At 47.2% G+C, this 26,384-nt stretch overlaps 2 protein-coding genes across 11 annotated transcripts in view; both read right to left on the minus strand.

Annotated features, from left to right (window-relative positions):
* ZNF10 (zinc finger protein 10) overlaps positions 1 to 2,113 on the minus strand; it is a 50,147-nt gene extending 48,034 nt beyond the window's left edge. For 6 of the 7 annotated variants that reach the window (XM_089323530.1, XM_089323526.1, XM_089323527.1 and 3 more), the window contains exon 1: positions 1,977 to 2,113. Coding sequence is in view for 1 of the 7 variants with exons in the window: in XM_070065694.2 (XP_069921795.2) it covers positions 1,977 to 2,005 (29 nt within the window). In the remaining 6 variants the exon portion in view is untranslated. The remainder of the gene's footprint in view (positions 1 to 1,976) is intronic. The other variant, XM_070065694.2, reaches the window with a different exon arrangement.
* ZNF140 (zinc finger protein 140) lies at positions 35 to 20,369 on the minus strand. 4 transcript variants are annotated; one of them, XM_089323535.1, is made up of 4 exons: positions 19,194 to 20,369; positions 18,066 to 18,192; positions 17,464 to 17,562; positions 35 to 2,157 (listed from the first exon to the last, which is right to left on the minus strand). In XM_089323535.1, the coding sequence occupies exons 1-4, from the start codon at positions 19,200 to 19,202 to the stop codon at positions 1,016 to 1,018; spliced, it is 1,377 nt and encodes a 458-aa protein (XP_089179661.1). In that variant the 5' UTR covers positions 19,203 to 20,369; the 3' UTR covers positions 35 to 1,015. The 4 variants fall into 4 exon arrangements, with proteins under 4 accessions (XP_089179661.1, XP_089179662.1, XP_089179664.1 ...); XM_089323536.1 differs by having other exon boundaries at positions 17,464 to 17,559; positions 19,194 to 20,360; XM_089323538.1 differs by lacking the exon at positions 19,194 to 20,369 and adding an exon at positions 19,059 to 19,161.
* Between the last annotated feature and the right edge of the window lie 6,015 nt (positions 20,370 to 26,384).

Consider the following 26,384-nt stretch of genomic DNA (forward strand, 5'->3'; position numbering starts at 1 on the left):
GGAACAAAAGAGGAAAACTACCTTGACATCTTCCTTTAACACATCTTATTTACATTTATTTCATACTAAGAAATGTCTGTACTCAGAGTCAAGGATAAACAGGAGTAAGCACAGCATAGCCTTAAATGCAAACTTTGTCTCACAGTTAAAACCATAAAATATCTATAAATGTTCTATAATTATGTTAGTATAAAGCATATTACTCTTCATTGTTTATCTTATATTGTTGTAATTCCATTTTTAGAACCACATATACTGCGGGAAGAAATCAGCAAGATTAACTTAATATAAACCTAAAGATTTATTTAAACCTTTTCTGAATTAACTAAAAATAACCTCTCCCTCTAAACTGAAACTTTTTTCCACACTGATTCTGCCCAAGATGACTTCTCAGAAGTCTTAAGATTTTGTTGCACTCAACAATGGTAGCTTTTCCCCAATATAATTCTCTGACATAGCTTGTATATAACGTAGAAAGTTGGTTCATTTAGTTGTTTTCTCTCCTATAAGAGTAGTTTGAAATTTAATAAGTATTGCACGGTAAATGAAGGCATTCCCAAGTCACTGTGTTGATACCACTTTGTTTATGTATGATTTTTCTGATGCCCAGACAAAGCACACCATTGTAAAGGTCTTCCTTACCCATGCATTTTTTCCTGGTTGATCTAACAGAAACAGAATCAGGGAATGATCTCTAAATAAAAGCTTTCTCACATCTATTGGATATGTACTCTTTCCTGGGAGAAACTGACAAAAGTAAGAGAATTCTACGAAATGAAGACTCTTCTCAATATTGGTTTCATCTTCTGGTATTAGAAAAAAAATGAGTGGCTACTAATGGCCTTCCTCACACAATCCTAGGATTTTTCTGCAGGATGTTGAACAAGGTATGAGCTACAATTCTTCACATTCAGCACATTCATATAAGGCTTCTTTCCAAGAGTTCTCTGAAATCAAATAAGGCATTACTTTTTTTTCAATCCATATACTCGCAGATATTCTTCACAGTACGAATTCACTGGTGTTCCGTAAGGTATGAGTGGTAATTGAATGAATTTACACAATTATATTGATTCTCTACAGCGTGTATTCTCTGATGTTTAGCAAGGTTTGAACTCCAGCTGAAGGATTTGTTGCATATTTTACATACATAGGGTTTCTCACCAGTGTGAGTTATCTGGTGTAGAATGAGGGAAAAACTCCTATTGAAGGTTTTGTGGCATTCAGCACATGCATAGGGTTTCTCTCCAGTATGAATTTTCATATGTTGAATAAGGGATGCATGCCAAGTGAAAACTTTACCACACTGATCACATTCATAGAGCTTTTCTCCAGCATGAATCCTCTGATGCTTAATAAGGAAGGAGTGGCAACGGAAAGTCTTCGTACACTCATTACATTCATAGGGAGTTTTGAATGTATGGGTACTCTGATGACGAGTTAGGTGTGAGGGTCGATGAAACGCCTTCCCACACTCAATGCATTCGTAAGGTTTCTCTCCAGTATGGGTGATCTGATGGCGAATGAGTTCTGCGCCACTGGTAAAGGCTTTTCCACACTTCCTACATAGATACTGTTTCTTTCCCATATGAATTTTCTGATGTCTAGTGAGGTTTGAGGCACGACTAAAGGCCCTTCCACACTCAGTACATTGATAGGGTTTCTCACCAGTATGTGTTCTCTGGTGTTCAATGAGAAATGAAAGATAACTGAATGTTTTGTTACAGTCCTTACACTCATGGGGTTTCTTTCCAGTATGTATCATCTGATGTTTCACGAGGTTTGAGATCTGGCTAAAGGTTTTGCCACATTCCTTACATGCATACGGTTTCTCTCCAGTATGAGTTCTCTGATGTAACACAAGGGAAAAGCGCCGGCTGAAAGATTTTCCACATTCATGGCATCCATAGGGCCTCTCTACAGTACTAATACTTATATGTTGAGCCAGGGCTTCTTGATGGGAGACTGTCACTTGCCTGATACATCCCCGGTTCCCTTGCGTCATTTCAGTATCCTCACATTTCCAGCCTCTTTGAAAACTGGAATGCACAGGGTTTTGGCTTAGAATTCTTTCCACTATCAAATACTGGGATGAGTCACCTTTATAAATCACATTTTCTGGAGAAAACTCCTTGATCTCATCAGTTGGCTCCGACACTGGAAAAAAAAAAAAAAAAAAAGGTTTTCTTTTTCTATACTGTGTAAAACAAAAGGCATTCTTTCCTTTAAAGTGAGAGACCTGGGGGGCCGGTGCTGTGGCTCACTTGGTTAATCCTCCGCCTGCGGTGCCGGCATCCCATATGGGCACTGGTTCTAGTCCCGGTTGCTCCTCTTCCAGTCCAGCTCTCTGCTGTGGCCAGGGAAGGTAGTGGAGGATGGCCCAAACGTTTGGGCCCCTGCACCCACGTCGGAGACCAGGAAGAAGCACCTGGCTCCTGGCTTTGGATCGGCGCAGTGCTGGCCATAGTGGCCATTCTGGGGGTGAACCAATGGAAGGAAAACCTTTCTCTCTGTCTCTCTCTCTCACTGTCTATAACTCTACCTGTTAAATAAAAAAGAGAGAGAGAGAGACCCACACTGAGGAAAACAATTTTATCTATTTCTCGGCTTTCATAGCTGTCATATATGACTATGAAATTTGAGTACCAGGCCCGGAAGTTCAGAATAGATCAAATAGAGATGTGAGTGAATAAGCAGAAAAATGAAATATAAATAACTTTGATAGAAGGAAATATAGAACTATCAAGAAGAGAAGTAGTTGTGAGGGTTAGGTTGTTAGTTTTCCTCACCTCCACTCAAACTGCATTTGCTAAAGAATTATCTGAAAATGACAATTTCATAATAATGCTAATAAACACTATAAGAGAGTACAACTGAATATTGAAAATAAACACTGCAAGTGTTCAGATATCACAAAAACATCAGACTCTGTTAACTTAGTACCTTTGAAACACTTTTTTTTAAAAGATTTATTTATTTGATAGTCAAAGTTATACAGAGAGAGAAGGAGAGGCAGTGAGACAGAGAGAGGCCTTCCATCTGCTGGCTCACTCCCTAGATGACCATAACGGCCAGAGCTGTGTTGAACAGAAGCCAGGAGCTTCCTCTAGGTCTTCCCACACCAGTACAAGGGCCCAAGGATTTGGGCCACTTCTACTGCTTTCTCAGGCCAGAGCAGAGAGATGGATCAGAAGTGGAACAGCCAGGATTCGAATCGGCGCCCATATGGGATACCGGCACTGCAGGCAGGCGGTTTTACCCTCTATGCCAAAGCACCGGGCCCTGAAACATCTTAGAACGACTTATTAAAAGTGGGAGAGGGGAGCTCCTCTGAAAACTATTTTCTATGATCCTCGGTCTAACTCTACCTTCTGAACTGATATGAAGCTTAGCACTGGTACAATATAAGTCTGAATAAAAATTTTCAAAAGATTTATTTGAAAGAGAAAATGAGACAGAGAGAGACATCTTACAGTGTTAGGTAGGAAGTCAGAAATTAGCCCATGGCAGTGAGAGGGGCCTGAGGAAAACAGAGCACCAGCTGGGAAGCAGTGCAGTGTTTCACACTACCAGGTCCTGCTCACACCCCAGTAACCACAGGGGGTCTCAGCCTTCCCCCCAAGGAAAGCTCCCCAGGAGAACCCTCTCTTCTCAGCACCAAGCTGGTTACCTGGCCTGACAACACTGCACAATCAAACCTTCACAGCCGTCCCCAAGGAAGGCACCCTAAGGGAAGCTCCTCTGCCCAGCGCCAGGCGGGCCACCCAGTCTGATAGCACTGAGTAGTGAAACCTTGGGGTGAAATTCACCTAATTCACACTCAGCAAACCCTTTGTCCTGGAGAAGAGGAGGGAGGGAAAGGAGAAACTGCGGGAAGAAGTGGACCCCATTCCCTTATAAGCCCCAGTCTGAATACGGACCACACATTCAGCTCCCAGCTCTTTCCTGAGCCACCCGCCTGGCCTGTCAGCTGTGTGCTCTCCATTAAACCATGTCACTTTGCTCTCCCCAGTCTGAATGACTGGACGCTTTCTCTCAGATTCCGTCTGGGGATGCCTGACCCCATTAAACCTTGCTAGCGAGCTTACCACTGCTGTCTCATGTCTGAATTCTTTCTTGCACAATGACAAAAATTTATGCTGATGGTTCACCCCAAATGCCCATAATAGCCAGGTCTGAGCCAGCCTAAAACCCAGAACTCAATCCAGGTCTCCTATGTGGGTGGCAGGAACCTAAATAATTGTACCATCACCTACTGTCTCTCAGTGTGCACCTAAGTAGGAAGCTGCGTCAGGACTCAAATCCAGGCACTCAGTTGTAGGGTGTGGGCAACTTAACCACTGTGCCGATTGCCTACTCTCACAGTATAAGCATGGTTCCTAAATTTCCCCAGGCAGTATTTTAAGGATTTTTAAAAATATAATAAATATATAAATAAACATAATAAATTCTTATACTTAGGAAGTTAGCATAAGTATGTAGGGGTAAAAGGTTATATATATATATATTGCCTTTTACTTATGCATATATATATTTGAGATATATAATATATATATCAAATGTTTCAGAAAAGCTCATATACCAAACAAGAAGGTAAATGGAATAAAATTCTAGCAAAGGTGAAAGTGGACAAAGGGCATTATTTGCAATACAGAGTTAAAATCAAAATGGAGTAAGTGTGGCTAAAAGCTAACTACATGACTTCCCACTTCTGTAAAGACCAGTCTTGCTGGCTGGCTGGCTTGCTTACTAACGGCTATCTTGTGAAACTGTGGGGCAAATTCCAGGGACTGAGGTATGGGGCCAATTCCAAGAACCGAGAAAAGGCCCATCCCAGTGTTCTGCCTAAGATTAAAGAAATGTGCCTCACCACGTTTATCTTACAACTACATCCTGGGCCCGGTAACTGCATGACAAGTTTCACAATTGTGAGCCCTAGTGGACAGAATTCTGTAACAGCTGTGTAACTCGCTGTTGGGGACCACACTCTGGTAAGGGGTGTCGATCCCGATCGGCTGCTTTGCCTCTCAAATACAATTTTAGCATGTGGCTGTTACTAGCTTTTGTAACATTCTGTTTCAGCAACAGTAAAATTCTTGTAATTTTTCTTTAAGTTTATAATTACTTCCTTTTTTTTTTTTTTTTTTTTTTGACAGGCAGAGTTAGTGAGAGAGAGACAGAGAGAAAGGTCTTCCTTCCTTTGGTTCACTCCCCAAATGGCCGATACAGCCGGCGCGCTGCAGCCAGCATGTTGTGCTGATCGGAAGCCAGGAGCCAGGTGCTTCTCCTGGTCTCCCATGGGGTGCAGGGCCCAAGCACTTGGGCCATCCTCCACTGCACTCCCGGGCCACAGCAGACAGCTGGACTGGAAGAGGAGCAACCGGGACAGAATCCGACACTCCAATTGGGACTAGAACCCGGGGTGCCAGCGCCGCAGGTGGAGGATGAGCCTAGTGAGCCGCGGCGCCAGCCTTATAATTACTTCCAATAGCATATTTAAAAAATTTTTTCCCCTAAAACATACTTTGATGCTTATTCACTTAGAGGGTGTACTATCTTTTACTATCACGTTGTACGCTTTTATGTAGAAGTAAACAGACTTCATATTTCTTTAATATCGGTCTCAGAAAATAATCAAGATCTAAATCTATATAGCAGGCAAAAGAAAAAAAACATGGCCAGCGCCCCGGCTCAATAAGCTAATCCTCCACCTGCGGCGCCGGCACACCAGGTTCTAGTCCTGGTCGGGGCGCCGGATTATGTCCCAGCTGCCCCTCTTCCAGTCCAGCTCTCTGCTGTGGCTCAGGATTGCAGTGGAGGATGGCCCAAGGGCTTGGGCCCTGCACCCCATGGGAGACCAGGAGAAGCACCTGGCTCCTGCCTTCGGATCAGCGTGGTGCGCCGGCCGCAGCACGCCAGCCCCAGCAGCCATTGGGGGGTGAACCAATGGTAAAGGGTTAGGGTTAACCAACGGCAAAAGGAAGACCTTTCTCTCTGTCTCTCTCTCTCACTGTCCACTCTGCCTGTAAAAAAAAAAAAAAAAAAAAAAAAAGAAAGATTAAGATGGAGAAACAGTGAAATCGCTATCGCTAACAAGGGGAAAATCTAACACCCCTTCTTATCTCTTCTAAAGGAAATCTTCATCTACTGAGTGCTTGAATAAGCGCCCTGGAAATACTAACTGAATAATTCTCCTCAGGACTGAGAAACTTCTGCACAACAAAGAAGACAATCAATAGTGAAGAGACAACTGACAGAATGTGAGAAAACATTTGCAAACTGCTCATCTGATAAAGGATTAATATCCTAAATTTATAAGGAATTTTTTTAAAGATTTATTTATTTATCTGAAAGAGTTACACAGAAAGAGGAGAGGCAGAGAGAGAGAGAGGTCTTCCATCCTCTGGTTAATTCCCCAATTGGCCGCAACACCTGGAGCTGTGCAAATCGGAAGCCAGGCGCCAGGAGCCTCCTCTGGGTCTTTCCATGTGGGTGCAGAGGTCCAAGGACCTCAGCCATCTTCTATTGCTTTCCCAGGCCATAGCAGAGAGCTGCATTGGAAGTGGAGCAGCTGGGTCTTGAACCGGCGACCATATGGAATGCCAGCACTGCAGGTGGCAGCTTTACCCGCTATGCCACAGCACCAGCCCCCAGGAATTTTTAAAAAACAATAGCGGCCGGCGCCACAGCTCAACAGGCTAATCCTCCACCTAGCAGTGCTGGCACACCGGGTTCTAGTCCTGGTCAGGGCACCGGATTCTATCCCGGTTGCCCCTCTTCCAGGCCAGCTCTCTGCTGTGGCCCGGGAGTGCAGTGGAGGATGGCCCAAGTGCTTGGGCCCTGCACCCGCATGGGAGACCAGGAGAAGCACCTGGCTCCTGCCTTCGGATCAGCGCAGCACGCCAGCCACGGCAGCCATTGGAGGGTGAACCAACGGCAACGGAAGACCTTTCTCTCTGTCTCTCTCTCTCTCTCTCTCACTGTCCACTCTGTCAAAAAAAAAAAAAAAAAAAAAAAAAAAAAGCAACAACAAAGCAATACAGTTAAGAAATAGGCAAAGGATATGAATGTGTAAAATCACCTATCAGAAACACAAATCAAAAGCACAATGAGGGGCCAGCGCTGTGACATAGTGGGTAAAGCCGCCACCTGCAGTGCTGGCATCCCATGTGGGCACCAGTTTGAGTCCTGGCTGCTCCACTTCCAATCCAACTTCCTGGTATGGCCTGGGAAAGCAGTGGAAGATGACCCAAGTCCTTGGGCCCCTGCGCCCAAGTGGGAGTCTCAGAAGAGGTTCCTGGCTCCTAGCTTTGGATTGGCTCAGCTCCAGCTGCAGCCAGCTGGGGAGTGAACCAGCAGATGGAGGATCTCTCTCTCTCTCTCTCTCTTTCTGCCTCTCTCTCTCTCTGTGTAACTCTGACTTTCAAATAAATACACATAAAAAAAAAAAAAAACCACAATGAGGAATTATCTCACTCCAGTGAGAATAGCTATTATCAAAAAGATAAAAAAAATAACAGGCCGGCGCCGTGGCTCAATAGGCTAATCCTCCACCTTGCGGCGCCGGCACACCGGGTTCTAGTCCCGGTTGGGGCGCCGGATTCTGTCCCGGTTGCCCCTCTTCCAGGCCAGCTCTCTGCTATGGCCAGGGAGTGCAGTGGAGGATGGCCCAGGTGCTTGGGCCCTGCACCCCATGGGAGACCAGGAAAAGCACCTGGATCCTGGCTCCTGCCATCGGATCAGTGCGGTGCGCCGGCTGCAGCGGCGGCCATTGGAGGGTGAACCAACGGCAAAGGAAGACCTTTCTCTCTCTCTCTCTCTCACTGTCCACTCTGCCTGTCAAAAATAAAAAAATAAAAAATAAAAATAAAAAAATAACAAATGCAGGTGAGGAGATAGGGAAAACGAACCCTTTTACATTGTTGATGGGAATATAAATTAGTATAGCTATTATGGAGAACAGTATGCAGGTTCCGCAAATAAATTAAACGTAGATCTACAATACGACCAGGATAGCACAGTTCAGGGATGTACAGAAGGAATTTAAATCAGCACATGAAACAGACACTTGCACTCCCATGCTCACTGCAGTTCTGTTTACTACACTGCAGCTCTATTCATAACAGCAGAAAGAGAGTCAACCTAGGTGGTGTCCCTTGATGAAGGGATAAAGAAAATGTAATATATGCACAAATGGAATATTTTTCAGTCATTAAAAAATGAAATTCTGACACTTGTAGGTAAATGGATGGAAACAGAAATGAAGTGAAATACCTCAGATACAGAAAGACAAATACCATATGTTCTCCCTCCTACATGGAAGTTTAAGAATAGACAAGTTGGGGGCCAGTGCTGAGGCACATTAGGTTAAGCCTCTGCCTGCAGCTCCAGCATCCCACATGGGGGCCGGTTCAAGTCCTGGCTGCTCCACTTCTGATCCAGCTCCCTGCTAATGTGCCTAGGAAAGCAGAAGATGGTCCAAGTACTTGGGCCCCTGCACCTACATGTGAGACCCAGAGGAAGCTCTTGGCTCCTGGCTTTGGATCCGCAGCCCAGCTCCAGCCATTGTAGCCACTTGGGGAATGAACCAGCGAATGTAAGACCTCTCTCTTTCCCTCTCTCTCTCTCTCTCTAACTCTGCCTCTAAAATAAGCAAATAAAACTTTTTTAAGAAAATAATCAATTGGAATGTAAAATAACGATTACTACAGGCTGGGAAGGATGGGGGAGAGGGAGGGTAGATAACAGGCACAAAACACAGAAGTTCTAGTCCACAGCACAGTGGGATGATCATAGTTCACAACAATTATTATATACTGTATAAAAAACTAAAAGGAGGCTGCTTGTGGCATAGTGGGTTCACGGCCTGCAGCACCCATATCCCATATATGAGTGCTAGTTAGAGTCCCAGCTTCTTGGCTTCTAATCCAGCTCCCTGCTAATGCACCTGGGAAGGCAGCAGAAGATGGCCCATGTATTTCGGCCCCTGCCACCCACATGGAGACCAGGATGGAGTTTCAGGCTCCTGGCTTCAGCCTCGTCCAGGCTTAGCTTTTTCAGCCATTTGGAGAGTAAACTAATAGATGGGAAATCTGCCTCTCTCCCTCTGAAACTCTTGCCTTTCAATTAAGTAATAAATCTTGTGGACCGGTGCTGTGGCACAGTGGGTAAGGCCACCGCCTGCAGTGCCGTCATCCTATATGGGCGCTGGTTCATGTCCTGGCTGCTCCATTTCCTATCCAGCTCTCCGCTATGGGCTGGGAAAGCAGTAGAAGATGGCCCAAGCTCTTGAGCCCCCTCCCACCCACGTGGGAGACCCAGAAGAAGCTCCTGGCTCCTGGCTTTGGATAGGCACAGCTTCAGCCATTACGGCCAATTAGGGAGTGAACCAGCAGATGGAAGACCTCTCTCTCTCTCTCTCTCTTTCTCTTTCTACCTCTCCTTCTCTCTGTGTAACTCTGACTTTCAAATAAATAAATAAATAAAAATTAAGTAATAAATCTTAAGAAAAAAATCCAGAGGCAGAAAATCCATCAAAATAGTTGGATTCAATAGCACCATTAATCAACTGGCTCTAACTGATTTTTTTTTTTAAATATTTACTTATTTGAGAGGTAGAATTACAGACAGAGAGAGGGAGAGACAGAGAAAGATCTTCCATCCACTGGTTCACTCCCTCAATGGCCACAATGGCTGGAGCTAGGCTGATCTGAAGTCAGGTGCCAGGAGCTTCCTGCTGGTCTCCCACACAGAAGAGGCCAAGCACTTGGGCCATCTTCCACTGCTTTCCCAGGCCATGAGCAGAGAGCTGGATTGGAAGTTGAACAGCCAGGACACAAACCAGTGCCATATGGGACGCCCAGTGCTGCAGGCAGAGGCTTAGCCTACTGCACCACAGTGCTGGCCCCATAACTGACTTCTATAGCCTACTTCATCCAGCAACACATTACTCATTTTTCTCAAATTCACATGGAATAGTCACCAAGATAGACCACATTCTGGGTTATAAAACAAACCTGAGGGGCTGGTATTGTGGTACAGTGGGTAAAACCACCGTGTGCAAAATTGGCATCCTATACTGGAGCTCTGGTTCAAGTCTCTGCTTCCAATCCAGCTCCTTGCTAATGGACCTGGGAGAGCAGTGAAAGATGGCCCAAGTGCTTCAGTCTCTGCCACCACAGATTCCTGACTTTGGCCTGGACCAGTCCTGGAGGCCATTTTGGGAGTGAATCAGCAGACTGAAGATCTCAGCCCCTCCCCCATCCTATACCCACTGCTGCCTAGCTGTCTGTAACTCTGCCTTTTAAATAAAATGAATAAAAATAACTGAATACATTTTTTAAAATGGAAATCATACACTGTGAGCTCTCAGACCACAGTACAATGAAACTGGACAAGAGAACAATGAGATGGAACTAAAAATCTGTAACAGAAAGGAAAACGGAAAATCCCCAAATAGAATCTGCAAAAAGCTCAGGGAGTAGGAGGAATGGACATTTGGCCTTTCTGTTAAGATGTTGCTTGGGATGCTTGCATCTCATTTTGGAGTGTCTGGCTCTACTCGTAATTTCACCTTCCTACTAAAGTACGACCTGTGTAGCAGTAGATAATGATTCAAGTAGTCGGGTCCCTGCCACCCACATGAGACTCAGACTGAGTTCCTGGCTCCCACACCTTGGCCTGGAACAGTCCTGGCTATAGTGAGCATCTGGGGGATGAATCAGCGGGTGAATTTCCTTTCTTATTTCCTTCTTCTCACCCTCCCTCACTCCTTCCCTTTCTCTCTCTGTCCCCCCAGCCTCCCTCAACATCTCTCTGCCTCTCAAATTAATAAAATAAAATTTAAAAAGTTAATGGGAGGGGCCAGTGCTGTGGCATAGCAGGTAAAGCCAATGTCTGCAGTGCCAGCATCCCATATGGGCGCTGGTATGAGTCCTGGCTGCTCCACTTTTCTTTTCTTTTTTTTTTTTTTTATTTGACAGATAGAGTTATAGACAGTGAGAGAGAGAGAAAGGTCTTCTCTCCATTGGTTCACTCCCCAGATGGCCGCTATGGCCGATGCTACGCCAATCCGAAGCCAGGAGCCAGGTGCTTCTTCCTGGTCTCCCATGTGGGTGCAGGGCCCAAGACTTGGGCCATCCTCCACTGCCTTCCCAGGCCATAGTAGAGAGCTGGACTGGAAGAGGAGCAACCAGGACTAGAACTCAGCGCCCATATGGGATGCCAGCACCACAGGCGGAGGATCAACCAAGTGAGCCACAGCAATGGCTCCTGCTCCACTTTTTTTTTTTTTAATTAATTTATTTTTTTTGACAGGCAGAGTGGACAGTGAGAGAGAGAGAGACAAAGAGAAAGGTCTTCCTTTTCCGTTGGTTCACCGCACAATGGCCACTGCAGCCGATGCGCTGTAGCCAGCACACCGCGCTGATTGGAAGCCAGGAGCCAGGTGCTTCTCCTGGTCTCCCATGCGGGTGCAGGGCCCAAGCACTTGGGCCATCCTCCACTGCACTCCCGGGCCATAGCAGAGAGCTGGACAGGAAGAGGAGCGACCGGGACTAGAACCCGGTGTGCCGGCGCCACAGGCAGAGGATTAGCCTATTGAGCCGTAACACCGGCCCCCTGCTCCACTTCTGATCCAGTTCTCTATTATGGCTTGGGAGAACAGTGGAAGATGGCCCAAGCCCTTGGGACCCTGCACCTGCGTGGGTGACCCAGAGGAAGCTCCTGGCTCTTGGCTTCAGATCGGTGCAGCTCCGGCTATTGTAGCCATTTGGGGAGTGAGTCAGTGGATGGAAGACCTCTCTCTCTCTCTCTCTCTGCCTCTGCCTCTATAACTTTGCCTTTCAAATAAAATAAATAAATTTAAAAAAAAAGTCAGTGGGGGAGAGGTGGCATTGTGAAATAGCAGGTAAAGCTGACCCCTGCAGTGCCACCATCCCATATGGGCCCCAGTTTGAGTCCCAGCTGCTCCCAGAGAGAGGCAGAGCCAGAGAGAGATAGACATCTTCCATTCCACTGGTTCACTCCCCAAATGACCAGAGCGGAGCTGATCTGAAGCCAGGAGCCAGGAATTTCCTCTGGGTCCCCCACGGGTGCAGGGGCCCAAGCCAGGAGATTCCTCTGGGTCCCCTCCTGCGGGTACAGGGGCCCAAGGACTTGGGTCATCTTCTACTGCTCTCCCAGGCCATAGCAGGGAGCTGGATCAGAAGTGGAGCAGCTGGGACTCAAACTGGTGCCCATACGGGATGCTGGCACTATAGGTGGCAGCTTAACCCACTACACCACAGCACTGCCACCTCCCCCCAAAAAAATAAAAAATTAACAGGGGTTGATGTTTGACAAAATAGTTAAGATGCCACTTGGGATGTTCATATACTATACTGGAGTGCCTGGGTTTGAGTCTTGTCCCCACGTCCAATCCAGCTTCTTGCTAATGCATACCCTGGGAGACAACAGGTGATGGCTCACATACTTGGGTCACTATACCCATGTGGAAGACATGGATTGAATTCCAGGCTTCTGACTTTGGCCTAGCCTGACAAGTTATGGGCATTTTAGGGAGTGAATCAACAGATGAAGATCTTTGTCTCTAAAATGTAACAGAAAATGCATATTATGAACTAACTATGCAAAATTTTGATAACTTTACAACAAAATACACAAACTATTTAATTTTTCCACAAACTCTCTGAAGCCCCTCATCCTTAGTTACTGAACAATACACCTCTCAATACTACCATGGTCAGACTGGCATTCAGACATAGCACATACAGCTGCCATCTGAGACACCAGCATCCCATGTGGGCGCCATTCACTGCCAGCTGCTCCACCTCCAATTCGACTCCCTGCTAATGGTCTGGGAAAAGCAGTGGAAGATGACCCAAGTGTTTTCAACCCTGCCACCAATGTGGGAGACCCAGATGAAGTTCCTGGCTGCTGGATCCTGGCCTTTGCAGTCATCTGGGAAGTGAACCAGCAGACAGGACATCTGTGTGTGTGTGTGCGTGTAAGAGCGAGAGAGAGAAAGAGAGAGAGAGAGGGAGAGAGAGAAAGAGAGAGAGACTCCTTTTCTTTCTGTAACTCTTTCAAATAAATAAATAAATCTTTAAAAAAATGTGCAGCACCGTGGCGTAGTGAGTTAAGCATCCACCTGCAGTGCCAGCTTCAAGTCCCAGCTGCTTCACTTCCGATCCAGCTCCCTGCTGATGACCTGGGAAAGCAGTACAGGATGGACACAAGTGCTTGGGCCCCTGCACCTGCATGGAAGAACCAGAGGAAGCTCCTGGCTTCTGGCTTCTGATCAGCGCAGCTCCAGCCATTGCAGCTATTTGGGGAGTGAGCCAGAGGATGGAAGACCTCTCTCTGTAACCCTGCCTCTGAAGTAAATAAATCTTAAAAAACCCGAAAAACAGGCCAGCACCGTGGCTCACTTGGCTAATCCTCCGCCTGTGGTGCTGGCACCCCCAATTCTAGACCTGGTTGGGGTACCGGGTACGAGTCCCGGTTGCTCCTCTTCCAGTCCAGCTCTCTGCTGAGGCCTGGAAAGGCAGTGGAGGATGGCCCAAGTGCTTGGGCCCCTGCACCCGCATGGGAGACCGGGAGGAAGTATCCGGCTCCTGGCTTTGGATTGGTGTAGCGCCGGCCATAGCGGCCATTAGGGGAGTGAACCAACGGAAGGAAGACCTTTCTGTCTCTCTGTCACTGTCTGTAACTCTCTCTCTGTCTCTCTCTCTCTCATTGTCTAACTCTACCTGGCAAACAAACAAAAACAAGCAAACAAAAACAAACAAATAAACAAAAAATACTAACAAGATCAAAGAAGAAATATCAACAAAATTGTAGGGGCGCACTGTGGTGTAGCAGCTAAGGCTGCTGCCTGCAGGGCTAGCATCCCACATGGGTGCCAGTTTGAGTCCCTGCTGCTCCTCTTCCGATCCAGCTCTCTGCTATGGCCTGGGAAAGCAGTAGAAGATGGCCCAAGTCCTTGGGCCCCTGCACCTGCGTGGGAGATCCAGAGGAGGTTTCTGGCTCCTGGCTTCAGAGACTTTCAAATTAGTGCTGTTCAACCAGTAAAGTATATATAAACATTACAAAAATCCAAAAAATCTAAAATCTGAAATGTTTCTTGTCACAGCCATTTCAGGTAAGGATACTCAACCTGTACCATAAGGAAAGCTTACTTTTTTTTTAGCTTTTATTTGGAGGGGCACAGGGGGATGGGGTTGAGCATCTAGAAAGCACTCAGAGACCAAGCACTGTTCTGTTTACTGACCTTGGATACATGTGTTTGGCTTGATAGTAATTTGTTGAACTACAGGTTTATGTTACTTGATAGTTCACAACAAGAGGAGTTTTCCAGAAAAGACACTAGAAGGAACACAAAAATTCCAAGAGCTACATTAAAGCAGTGGAGTTAGAGACAATTTTTCCATGTATTCCCTTTTCTTCACTTATCTTGTACATTTTTTAAAGATTTATTTGTTTGTGCAAAAGGAGTAGTTATAGAAGCAGAGAGAGAAGTCTTTCATCTGCCGGCTCACTCCCCAAATGGCCACAATGGCCCAGAGCTGGGCCAATATGAAGACAGGAACCTGAAGGCCCCTCCAGGTCTCCCACATGGGGGCCAAGCACTTGGGCCATCCTCCATTGCCCTCCCAGGCCGTATCAGTGCGCTGGATCAGAAGTGGAACAGCCAGGTCTTGAACTGGCACCCATATGGGAGGCTGGACTGTAGGCAGCAGTTCCACCCCCCATGCCACAGCACCAGCCCCACCCCGTACCTGGGTTTCATACACTGGTCTTCTTCTAATTTTTATTCTTAGAGAATAACATCTTTCTTCTGTAACTCACACTCACACTTTCATGAAACCTCCTTGTGTTTGTTCTGACTTCAGCCCGCATCATGACCCTCTTTCCAATCCCTCTGCATCCTCTCAGAGGTCTCAGCAGCACGTGGCGCTGACCACCACCACTCTTAAGGCCAGAGCCCGGCGGACCTGTCGCCTGTTCCCTTGGAAGTCCTTTTAAAGCTGCAACGTCTTAAACAGGTATTTTTCCTTTTCTCAGCAGGATCTCTAAGAGTCAGAGGACCACCACTGGACAACTGCTTCCCAATCACTACATAAGACTTACAGAAATGCTCATTAGCTTCCTTAGAGCTTCCATATCAAAATCTTCAAGGAGGGCCAGCACCGCGCCTCACTAGGCTAATCCTCCACCTTGCGGCGCTGGCACACCGGGTTCTAGTCCCGGTCACGGTGCCGGATTCTGTCCCGGTTGCCCCTCTTCCAGGCCAGCTGTCTGCTGTGGCCCGGGAGTGCAGTGGAGGATGGCCCAAGTGCTTGGGCCCTGCACCCCATGGGAGACCAGGAGAAGCACCTGGCTCCTGCCTTCGGATCAGCGCGGTGCGCCGGCCGCAGCGCGCCAGCTGTGGCGGCCATTGGAGGGTGAACCAACGGCAAAGGAAGACCTTTCTCTCTGTCTCTCTCACTGTCCACTCTGCCTATCAAAAAAAAAAAAAAAAAATCTTCAAGGGTGGAGCACAGTCATGTATTTTTAAAGAATTTCACCACAATTCCCTTGTTAATCAAAGGTGAAGAAGGCTTTCAGAGATTTTTCTCATTCACTCTCATGGTTTAAATTTTTGGTTCTTAATATAAGAGTCTCACTGGGGTCAGCGCTGTGGCGTAGAGGGTAAAGCCGCCGCCTGTAGTGCCAGCATCCCATGTGGGTGCTGGTTCAAGTAACAGCTGCTCCACTTCTGATCAAGCTCTCTGCTGTGGCCTGGGAGAGCAGTAGAAGATGGCCCAAGTCTTTGGGCCCTGCACTCACATGGGAGATCCGGAAGAAGATCCTGGCTCCTGGCTTCAGATCGGCACAGCTCCGGCCATTGCAGCCAACTGGGGAGTGAACCAGTGGATAGAAGACCTCTCTCTCTCTCTGCTTCTCTCTCTGTAACTCTGACTTTCAAATAAATAAATATTTTAAAAAGTCTCATATCTGCATCTCTAACCTCATTTTTTAAATTTATTTGACAGATAGAGTTAGTGAGAGAAAGAGACAGAGAGAAAGGTCTTCTTTCCATTGGTTCACCCCCCCAAATGACCGCTACAGCCGGAGCTATGCTGATCCGAAGCCAGGAGCCAGGTGCTTCCTCCTGGTCTCCCACGCAGGTGCAGGGGCCCAAGCACTTGGGCCATCCTCCACTGCCTTCCCCGGCCACAGCAGAGAGCTGGACTGGAAGAGGAGCAACCAGCACTAGAACTCAGCCGTCGCCCATATGGGATCCAGCGCCGCAGGCGGAGGATTAACCACGTGAGCAATGGCGCTGGCCCCTAACCTCATTTTTTTTTTTTTTTTTTTAATTTTTTTTGACAGGCAGAGTGGACAGTGAGAGAGAGAGACAGAGAGAAAGGTCTTGCATTTTGCCGTTGGTTCACCCTCCAATGGCCGCCGCGGCCGGCACGCTGCAGCCAGCGCACCGCGCTGATCCAATGGCAGGAGCCAGGTACTTATCCTGGTCTCCCATGGGGTGCAGGGCCCAAGCACCTGGGCCATCCTCCACTGCACTCCCTGGCCACAGCAGACAGCTGGCCTGGAAGAGGGGCAACCGGGACAGAATCCGGTGCCCCGACCGGGACTAGAACCCGGTGTGCCGGCGCCGCAAGGCGGAGGATTAGCCTAGTGAGCCGCGGCGCCGGCCCTCATTTTTTTTTTTACAGAATATATCCAATAGCTTATTGCAAATCTTCACTTGCAAACACTATTGCCTACTCACACCTAGGCTATCAAACCAATTCATCTCCTTTTCTCCAAAAGTGACTCTCTTCTTGTCTTTTACCTTTCTATTACTACTCTCCCTATCCAAATTATCCAAGCCAAAAACACCAACCGGAAATTCCTTTCCTCTCATTGTTGCACTGTTAATTTGAAGTCTCTTATGCAAGTGATCTACAGTCATATTTTATCTCACTAGGTCATAAATTCCTTGATAGTTGATACAGTTTTGTATACCCTCTGGTGTCTGCAGCATGATTAAATATTTGGTAAATATTGTTAAGAGAATATATGAACAAATGAATAAAAAAATCAATTAGCCAAAGAATAATGAATTAACCTTTCCAATCAGATTAAATAAAAACAATACTACATACCTTTTTATTTAGACAAAAGAAAACCGTACCAATTTGAAGAAAAGGATGAGACCAAAGAGAAATGAAATCCAGAGACTGAACAGAGCTAACGATGGAAAGAAAGGAGACAACTGTCTGTGAGAAAGTGGGGAACATACGAGCATTGGGTATGAAGTGTCCCTTATGCAGCTGTGGGTGAGAACTGAGTCTCTACAACACTGACATCTTTAAGGGAAGAATTTGCAACCAACATAGTAAAAACCATTGCTTTCTCACTAACTAGTTGGTTATTATTTTAAAATTTCCCCCTACCAGCTTCTAACTCACTCACCTGAAAAAAGATTTCTTCTTATATCTCCTTTGCCCAGCCACGGCTCTTTCCCTTGCTCCAATAGGGAAACCAAATCTGGCTTAGAAATGGAAAGACCTGCTTACAGAAAATGAAATGAATTCAACATCAGTCATTAAATCCTAAATGAAGTTACAGCCCCACCTGGAAACTAATTTTCAGAAACCCATCCCTTACTTGGGAATATTCAGCACGTAATGTGGATTGACAACAGCCTTTCAAAACGCCAGCTCCTGCGGCCAGCACTGTACTGGGTTAGGCAGCTGCCTGCACCACCAGCACCTAAATGGGTACAGGTTTGAGTCCTGGCTGCTGCACTTCTGAACCAGCTCCATGTTAATGCACCTGGGAAAGCAGAAGATGGCCGAAGCCCTTGGGCCCCTGCACCCACATGGGAGACCTGGAAGAAGCTCCTGGATCCTGGCTTCAGCCTGGCCCAGCCCCAGCCATTGCAGCTATTTGAGGAGTGAATCAGTGGATGGACGATCTCTCTCTCTTTCTCCCTCTCTCTCTGTAACTGCCTTTCACATAATTTTGAAAAATATTACCAAAAAAAAAAAAAAAAAAAAAAGAGGAATACTTACCCAGCGAAACCAGATGGCCATAGTTCTCCAACATCACACATCTGTACAGATCTCTTTGGGCAGGTTGAAGCCATTTCCACTCCTCCTGGGAGAAGTCTATGGCCACATCTCTGAATGTCACTGACCTCTGAAATGACAAACATATATCTATACAACCAGCACCCTTGCCCCCACAGGCCTTGATCAAGGAGGAAAGAGTCTCATTGTGGTGGGCAGACGAACTGTGTAAGTAAAAATTATATAACTAACGTCCTTTTTTGTTTTATTATATAACCAGAAAAAAAGAGAACTGATCTGGGACGATTTACAATTTTGCTGAAGATAAACAATTATCTATAAAGTGCATTGACTTATAGCTTTGGTTGTAAATTTTCTTAAAATGTTCTAACATTGCATGAGTAGTAAAGACTATTCCTTTGAGTTTAATAAGCAGTGTCTATTTTCCTTAACACCAGTCCAATGACTATGAACTGGCCAGCACGTCTTCATGATAACTGGCTAAAGCAGTAGCACCCTTCGAAAAGGAAATGTACTCCAGTTTATCACGGTTCTCTCTAATCCTGAAGAAACAGCTATAAGACGTAGCAGCAACTTTAGCAATGACACAGAACTACTAGCAAGAGGGATACGCAATCAAGCGCATGGGCCTCCCAAGGAGGCCACGCACTGCGTCCCAGGTCAGAACCAAACGTCGTCTCCGCGGACTGCGGGGGCTCATCTACAAGGCTTTGCTCTGCAGCCTGGCCACTCGAGTGACCCCGCCAGGCAGGACTGTTCCCGACTTCGCCCGGCGAACCTTCTCCAGGAGAAGCGGGAGGCGGGAGACCTGGCCCAGGCTGGCCCCAGGCTGCGGCTCAGCGCTCTCCGGCCGCCCGCCGGCCCGTCGGGGGCCCGCGCTCACCCCAGCCCGAACGGCCCCAGCGGCCCTCGCTCCCCACTGCCGTCCGCCCCGCGCGCGGTCTGCCTCGCGTGGAGACCCCGAGTCCCCCCCACCTCCGCTACCGAACAGCCGCTGCACAACGGAACGCGGGCGGCGGCAGAGGCCTGGCGCGCAGAGCTGCGGGCCCGTCAGGCAGGTCGTGCCGGAGGGAAACCGCGCGTGAGGAAGAAACGAGGGCGTCAGCTTACCTGCGACATGGCTCCGAGGGCAAGAAGGCCGGGGCCCGAGCTGGCCGGCGGTGCCCCCGGCCTGGGTCCTGAACCCTCTGGAAAGGGAGGCGAGGGGGCCCGCGGGCCCGGGGGCCCGGACCCGGGTCGCCCAGCGCCCCGCGCGAGCTCCGCGGACGGTGAGCCCGATCTGCTCGCTCCGCGAGGGCACAGGACGCCGGGCTGGCCTTTCCGCCGGGCGGGTGGCCAGCTCCCGGGCTCCGAATCGAGTCACCGCCACAGGCCACCCAGCGGGGCTCCCGCCCCTCCTACCGCCCCGGACCGACGCACGCCACACTGTGGACCACACCCGGAAGACCGCTCCAGTGTCTCAGGAATTGTGCCTTCCGAGCCTCATCCCGGAGCAGGCTTCGGGCCTCACGAAACTACACTTCCCAGAGAGGACCGCGGCTGTCTCTCTGCCACTACAACTCCCAGCCTGCCCCGCGGCCACGCCGCATAGCGCTAACGCCAGACCTCGGGCCACAGACGACTACACTTCCCAGATACCACCGCGGCCTCCGCTGGGACCAACGTAACATTTCCCTACCACTACAACTCCCAGAGAGCCCCGCGGCCACGCCTACGTCGGCAGCCGACTACACTTCCCAGAGCCCACAGCGGCCGTCCGCGAGGAAGGTGAGGGCGTTTGTCCTGTGATACCTGCCGGCGCCGCGGCGGTGCCACCGCGCGGGGAGGCAGAGACGGCTGGAACAGGAAACCCACACTGCCCCGAGGGCGCCGCGACCTAGCGCGTGGGGCGATGGGGCGTTTCTCTCCTGTTACGGCGCCCGCCCGTGGGAGCAGTTCTCTTCAGACCCCGTCCGCACTGAGTACCTGGGTTTGAGTCCTGCTCTGGTTTCTGACTGCAGAATCCCTCGAGAGGCAGCAGTGATGGCTCAGTGATGGCAGCTGGCCTCCTACCACCGCTGTGGGCAACTCTGATGGCACTCCTGACCTAGCTCCAGCCCCAACCGGGACCAGTCATTGGAGACCAAGTGGGGTTGGCGCGCTCTCTGCCTCACGTATAAATAATAAATGCATAAGTAAATAAAATATAAGACCCAAGTATATGCTGCATACAAGAAACTTTATGGACATGTAGACGGCAAGTGAAAGGATGGAATGAGATTTTCCATGCAAATAGACCATCAAAGTAGGCATAACCATACTTATATAAAATAGATGTTTTGTTTTGTTTTTGTTGTTGACAGGCAGAGTTAGAGACAGAGAAAAAGGTCTTCCTTTCCGTTGATTCACCCCCCAAATGGCCGCAACGGCCGGCGCGCTGCACCGATCTGAAGCCGGGAGCCAGGTGCTTCCTCCTGGTCTCCCATGCGGGTGCAGGGCCCAAGCACTTGGGCCATCCTCCACTGCACTCCCGGGCCACAGCAGAGAGCTGGACTGGAAGAGGAGCAACCGGGACAGAATCTGGTGCCCTGACTGGGACTAGAACCCGGTGTGCTGGCACCGCAAGGCGGAGGATTAGCCAAGTGAGCTGCAGCACTGGCCTTTTTTCTTATTTTTTTTTTAAAGATTTATTTATTTGAAAGTCAGGGTTACACAGAGAGAGAAGGAGAGGCAGAGAGAGAGAGAAAGGTCGTCCTTCCTCTGGTTCACTCCCCAGATGCCCGCAACAACCGGAGCTGCACGGACCTGAAGCCGGGAGCCAAGAGCCTCCTCCAGGTCTCCCACACGGGTGCAGGGGCCCAAGGACTTGGGCCATCTTCCACTGCTTTCCCAGGCCACAGCAGAGAGCTGGATCGGAAGTGGAGCAACCGGATCTTGAACTGGCGCCCGTAAGGGATGCCCACTACGCCACAGCACTGTAAAATAGATGTTAAATCAAAAGCAGTATAATAAGGGCTGGCACATGGCGTAGTGGGTAGAGCTAATGCCTGCATTGCCGGCATCCTATACGGTCATCGGTTTGAGACCCGGCTGCTCCACTTCCAGTCCAGCTCTCTGCTATGGCCTGGGAGAGCAGTAGAAGATGGCCCAAGTCCTCGGGCTTCTGCACCCTCATGGGAGACCTGGAAGAAGCTCCTGATTCTTGGTTCTGAGCTCATGATTCCAAATTCCTGCCAGTGTGAACCCTGTTAGGTAGCAAGGGATGGTGTGAGTAGTTGGGTCCCTGCCACTCATGTGGAGACCTAGCTTGAATTCCTGGCTCCTGGATTTGGCCACAGCCCAGGCCCAGCTGTTGTAGGTATTTGGGAGATGAACAGTAGATGGAGATCCCTGTCTGTCTCTCCCTCTCCATCTTTCTGCCTCTTGAATAAAAGCAGAAATATCTGAAAGAACTTAACAGTGTACCTCAAGGAATTAGAAAATTGGGAACAAATTAAACCTAAGAATAGGAGAAAGAATAAAACTCAATTAGAAGGGAATAAAATAGCAGCTATGAAACCAAAAGCTCAATGAAACAAGGAGCTGTTGCTTTGAAAAGACAAAAAAAATGATAAATCCTTAGCTAGGCTAAGGGAAAAAAAAGAATCAAAATCAAAAAGGAGAGGCCAGTGCTGTGGCGTAGCGGGTAAGGCCACCACCTGCAGTGCATCCCATATTGGTGCCTCTCCTCTCTCTGTGTAACTATGACTTTCAAATAAATAAATCTTAAAAAAAAATCAGAGAGGAAAAGGAATACTTTACAACCGATACCACAGAAATAAAAAAGGATTATTAGAGATTATTATGAACAATTGTATGCCAACCATTTTATAACCTAGAAGAAATGGAAAAAATACTGAACTCATACACCATATCAAGATGGAATCATGAAGAAATAGATATATAAACAGATCAATAAAGGAGTAGAAAGATTGAATTAATAATAAAAGTCTCCCAGTCCACCCCAAAATCCCAGGAAAAGATGGTTTCACTGATCAATTCTACTAAATATTTAAAGAAAAATTTATAATATAGTTTAAAGAAATTGTGTATGGAGTGAGAAGGGCATTCATTATGGCATGTAAGGTACTTGGACATAACACATCTTCAGCTTACAGGATCTACAATGCAGCTGAAAAGCAACCAAATTATTTTTCGCTGAAACCAGACATTTTTATATGAGAAATACAGTATGTGCTAAGATGTCCACTTTTCTAAACCTGTATTCAGATTTCATTCGGTGTTATCTTTATATTTTGTATTTTTTTATGTATAGGCTAAATATACCCTATTTACATTAATGTCAACTCATTACTTTTTTCCTGTGCACAATATACAAAAAAACCAACAGATGATAATTAAGTGAATTAAGTGTGTCTCCCTTGTCTTAGGATATTCTGTAGAATGATTGCAAATTTCATAAACCTGAAATGATCACTACAGTTCTCAATATACTAATTGTGGATTAATACGTTTTGATTTTTTATACCCTACAACTTTATGGCAATATGAGTTAATTACATTGGTAAGTATGAGATGTATAATTTATTGTTACTATTCACGTTTGATTTTTTTCTGTATAGGCAATATTATATTAACACCTTTTACAGATCTTACTGTAGCTTTTTCTATTTGTCTTGATTACTTAAAAAAGTGGAAATTATAAGGATTAAAACATTATGCAAAAATATGCATCAAAATTACTTCCAAATTGTGACATACGGTGTGGTGTTTTTGGCATGAATCACCATTAACTATAATTTTATTGTTTTAGGTTAGTATTTCTTTATTAAATTGTCTATTTATAAGATGATGCACCTATATCACTTGTAGAAAAGAATTTAGGAGAGTTTGTCTTTTTTTAAATATTTATTTATTTATTTGAGAGGCAGAGATAAGATAGAAGGAGTGACGAAGAGAGATCTTTCATCCACTAGTTTACACCATGAATGGCTACAACACCCAGGCCAAAGCCAGGAGCCAGGAGCCAGGAGCCAGGAGCCAGGATCTTCTTCCTAGTCTCCCACATGGGTGCAGGAACCCAAGCACTTGGGCCATCTTCCACTACTTTTTCCAAGCCTTCAGCAGGGAGCTGGATCAGAAGTGGAACAGCCACTTCCCTAGGGAAGTGGTTTCCCCATGTGGCCATCTAGGGAATAAATCAGTGGATGGAAGATCTGTCTGTCTCTCTGTAACTCTTGACTTTCAAAGAAATAAATCAATCGTTTAAAAGATAGTTGTGGCCGGCACCGCGGCTCACTAGGCTAATCCTCTGCCTGCAGGGCCGGCACCCCAGGTTCTAGTCCTGGTTGGGGCGCCGGATTCTGTCCTGGTTGCTCCTCTTCCAGTCCAGCTCTCTGCTGTGGCCCGGGAGTGCAGTGGAGGATGGCCCAAGTCCTTGGGCCCTGCCCCACATGGGAGACCAGGAGGAAGTACCTGGCTCCTGGCTTCGGATCGGCGCAGCGCCGGCCGTTGCGGTCATTTGGGGACTGAACCAAAGGAAGGAAGACCTTTCTCTCTGTCTCTCTCTCTCACACTAACTATGCCTGTCAAAAAAAAAAAAAAAAAGATAGTTGTAGCTCTTCTGATTATTATAGTAGCTATTAAGTGTGCCAAGAATCTGTGATGGGTGGAATCATTAGCAAAGCATTTAAATCGCTTGAGTATTTGATCATGATTCACTATTAATGAAGCACAAAATAATCTTGTTAGAAAGTGTGTGTTTTGGGGGGCTGGTGCTGTGGTAGAGCAGGTAAAGCTGCTGCCTGCAGTGCCAGCATTCCATAAGGGCGCCAGTTAGAGTCCCGGCTGCTCCACTTTTGTTCCAGCTCTCTGCTATGGCCTGGGAAAGCAGTAGAAGATGGCCCCAGTCCTTGGGCCCCTGCACCCACGTGGGAAGACCTGGAGGAAGCTCCTGGATCTTGATCGGTGCAGCTCCAGCCATTGCAGTTAATTGGGGAGTGAACCAGCAGATGGAAGACCTCTCTCTCTGCCTCTCTTTCTCTCTGTGTAACTCTGACTTTCAAATAAATAAATAAATCCTTAGAAAAATGTGTTTTTCAAAATGAACATAAGGGCTTGCATTGGGGCATAGTGGATAAAGCCATTGCCTACGATGACAGCATACCATATAGATGCTGGTTGGAGTTCCAGCTGCTCCACTTCCCATCCAGCTCCCAATAAAGGCCTGGGAAAAGCAGTGGAAGATGTCCAAATGCTTAGGCACCTGCTACCCATGTGGGAGACCCAGTTGGAGTTCCTGGCTCCAGATTTAGTACTGGCCTAACTCAGGCCTTTCTGGCCATCTGGGAAGTAAACCAGTGGATGGAAGATCTCTCTCTCTCTCTCTCACTGGCTTTTAAATTTAAAAAAATTTTAAAAAATGTGTAAAATAATTAAATGAATTGTAAAGTGGATTTTTAAGAACATATAGTCTGTTTTTGTAAAAGAAAAATTATTTTTTAAAGGACACTATATTTTAATTTTTTTTTGACAGGCAGAGTGGACAGTGAGAGAGAGAGACAGAAAGAAAGGTCTTCCTTTACCGTTGGTTCACCCTCCAATGGCCGCCGCAGTCAGTGCACCGCGCTGATCTGAAGCCAGGAGCCAGGTGCTTTTCCTGGTCTCCCATGGGGTGCAGGGCCCAAGCACTTGGGCCATCCTCCACTGCACTCCTGGGCAACAGCAGAGAGCTGGCCTGGAAGAGGGGCAACCAGGACAGAACCGGCGCCCCGACCGGGACTAGAACCCGGTGTGCCGGCGCCGCAAGGCGGAGGATTAGCCTAGTGAGCCGTGGTGGAAGAAAAATTACTTATTTGTAAGTTATCATTAGAGAGAGGGAGAGCCAGATCTTCCATCCACTGGTTTTAGTCAGTTTTCTGTTGCTGTAACAGAGTATGTGAAGACAAGGTAAGTTACAAAGAAAAGAGTTTAATTAGCTCACAGTTCTGGATCAGGGAAACTGAAGATCAGGTGGCTGCACCTGGCAAGGGACTCCTCTGTCATAACATGGAGGTCAAAAGCAGAAGGGCAAGGGAGCACACGACAGTGAAGGAGGCAGCAGGGTGAGGGCAAGGATGGTACCAGAATTGCTTTATAACAACTCCTCTCTTTTCAGTCCCTCTGAGGTGGGAATGTCCAGCTCATAGGCCATATAAGGCCCACAGAATCATTTGGTTTGGCCCTGCCAAGGCAACTATACATGGGGTTTGAAATTCAGCACATCAATAGCAGAATAATGTTTAAGTGGATAATTTTGCATAGCCCGCAAATGCGGTCGTAAATATCCAACTGGCCCTTAGCAGAAAACAGGTTCCCCACTCCAGGCAAAAACTCACTCTGGCAAGAAAAATGTTAATTCTGAATGACTTCATCTCTCACAGGCTCCGACATATCTCAATTCTGGTGCTGCACTGGGGATCATGCCCCAGTATGAGATTCATGGGGACAAACAAAAATATTCAAATTACAGCATATATGCCTTTGGAAAAAACAACAACAAAAACCATTTTCTGGTTTTTATCAGGCCCTGGTAATTATGGAATACCTAAGCAGAGTACAAGTGATCATATGTCCAGTACTGCCCTTGATAGACTGTGTCATGTCAGGCCTGCAAATATAAACTTGGGCAACTGCAACTGTTAAGCATTTTAAGATGGAAATGGTATATCCAGGATCAAGTATGAACAGGACTTAAGAAAGCCAAACAAGCCTCATGAGGAAGTAGTTCACAGGACACCTAAGACTCATCACATTTGTACCAGAATTCTTCATCTTATGCCTACAAATGGTACAACCAGATTCAGGTGAAAAAAGCCTGAGTTCTATCTACAAGTCAACTCAGTGTGTGGATGCAAGCATGAAAGATAGCAGCTGTATTGCATCCCACTCACAGGTGGCCTTGCAAACCGCAGAAGGGCCAATCTCTCATCATGGATGGTACCCTGGGAGATACACTTGGCTATTGTTCTGTGCGAAAAGGAGGTTTAAGTAAATGTGGACTCACGGTTTTATGGCCTGGCTAGCTTTCGCAGGGAATCGAAGGGGAGAAATGGGTAGATTTGGTATAAAGAGGTCTGGAATACAGGCATGTCATGAAGATCTTCGTGTCAAATGCTACTGTTGATCAGACAGCATCTCCCGTAGAAGCAGCAAGACACAACCATGTAAGCAACATGATCTGGCTAAAATTCCACACAGTGCTGGACCAGTGGGGTGGCTGCAGTGGCAAAGATGGAACTCGCATGTAGAATCTCATTACAAAGCTGATTTAGCTGATGCAAG

This window comes from Oryctolagus cuniculus, chromosome 21 (assembly GCF_051225735.1).
Source record: "Oryctolagus cuniculus isolate XC-2025 breed Fujian yellow rabbit chromosome 21, ASM5122573v1, whole genome shotgun sequence".
NCBI lineage: Eukaryota > Metazoa > Chordata > Mammalia > Lagomorpha > Leporidae > Oryctolagus > Oryctolagus cuniculus.